Below are 704 nucleotides of genomic sequence, written 5' to 3' on the forward strand. Positions count from 1 at the left end.
CGGCTGGGGGCTGTCTGGGGCCTCTCCACCTCCCAGTGATGTGCTTGTACCTCTGGCCGCTGCTCAGTGTTGACCTGCGAGTCCCAAAGTGGCTGGAGAAGTGGGAGGCAGAGAAAGGCAGGAGGGAAACCGGGGTGCCCTGGAGGAGGGTAGATCTCATGGGTCCTGGAGAAAGGCAGGCTCTGCCTCCGCTGCGTGACCGTGGCTTCAGGGCAGAACGAGGACGCTGCCCTGGCCCGGGCTTTCCTGGGAAGCGCAGCCGGTGTCTGTGGGGAGGCAGAAGCCCAGGGTGGCAGCCCGGCGAGAGGCGGAGCTGGACGGGGAGCTGCCTGAGCTCCTGCGGCCCCACACACATTGGGGTTGTGTTCTCAGGGTCTGAGGCCTGTGGCTGGCAGCTCCCGGGGGGACTAGAGTCCCTGCTCGGTGGTGCCGCTTGCTGCCTCTGCTGAGGGTTGGGTCTTGTTGGCAGTACAAGCTGTGCAAGGTGAGGAAGATCTTCGTGGGCACCAAAGGGATCCCTCATCTGGTCACCCATGATGCCCGCACCATCCGCTATCCGGACCCCCTTATCAAGGTGAATGACACGGTCCAGATTGACCTGGAGACGGGCAAGATCACAGATTTCATCAAGTTTGACACAGGTGGGTCTCGCAGCCCATGTGAAACACTGTGCTCTTCCCCGCCCTGGGGGGCTGCGTGGGAGT

At 63.1% G+C, this 704-nt stretch overlaps 1 protein-coding gene across 1 annotated transcript in view; it reads left to right on the plus strand.

The window, feature by feature from the left end:
* Positions 1-704, plus strand: part of LOC104509222 (40S ribosomal protein S4) — a 3,339-nt gene that overhangs the window by 1,177 nt on the left and 1,458 nt on the right. The window contains exon 3 of the mRNA XM_010151082.1: positions 470-641. Within this exon, the coding sequence (XP_010149384.1) occupies positions 470-641 (172 nt within the window). The remainder of the gene's footprint in view (positions 1-469; positions 642-704) is intronic.

The sequence above is a fragment of the Eurypyga helias genome, unplaced genomic scaffold (assembly GCF_000690775.1).
Source record: "Eurypyga helias isolate BGI_N326 unplaced genomic scaffold, ASM69077v1 scaffold25434, whole genome shotgun sequence".
In the NCBI taxonomy this organism is placed as follows: Eukaryota; Metazoa; Chordata; class Aves; order Eurypygiformes; family Eurypygidae; genus Eurypyga; species Eurypyga helias.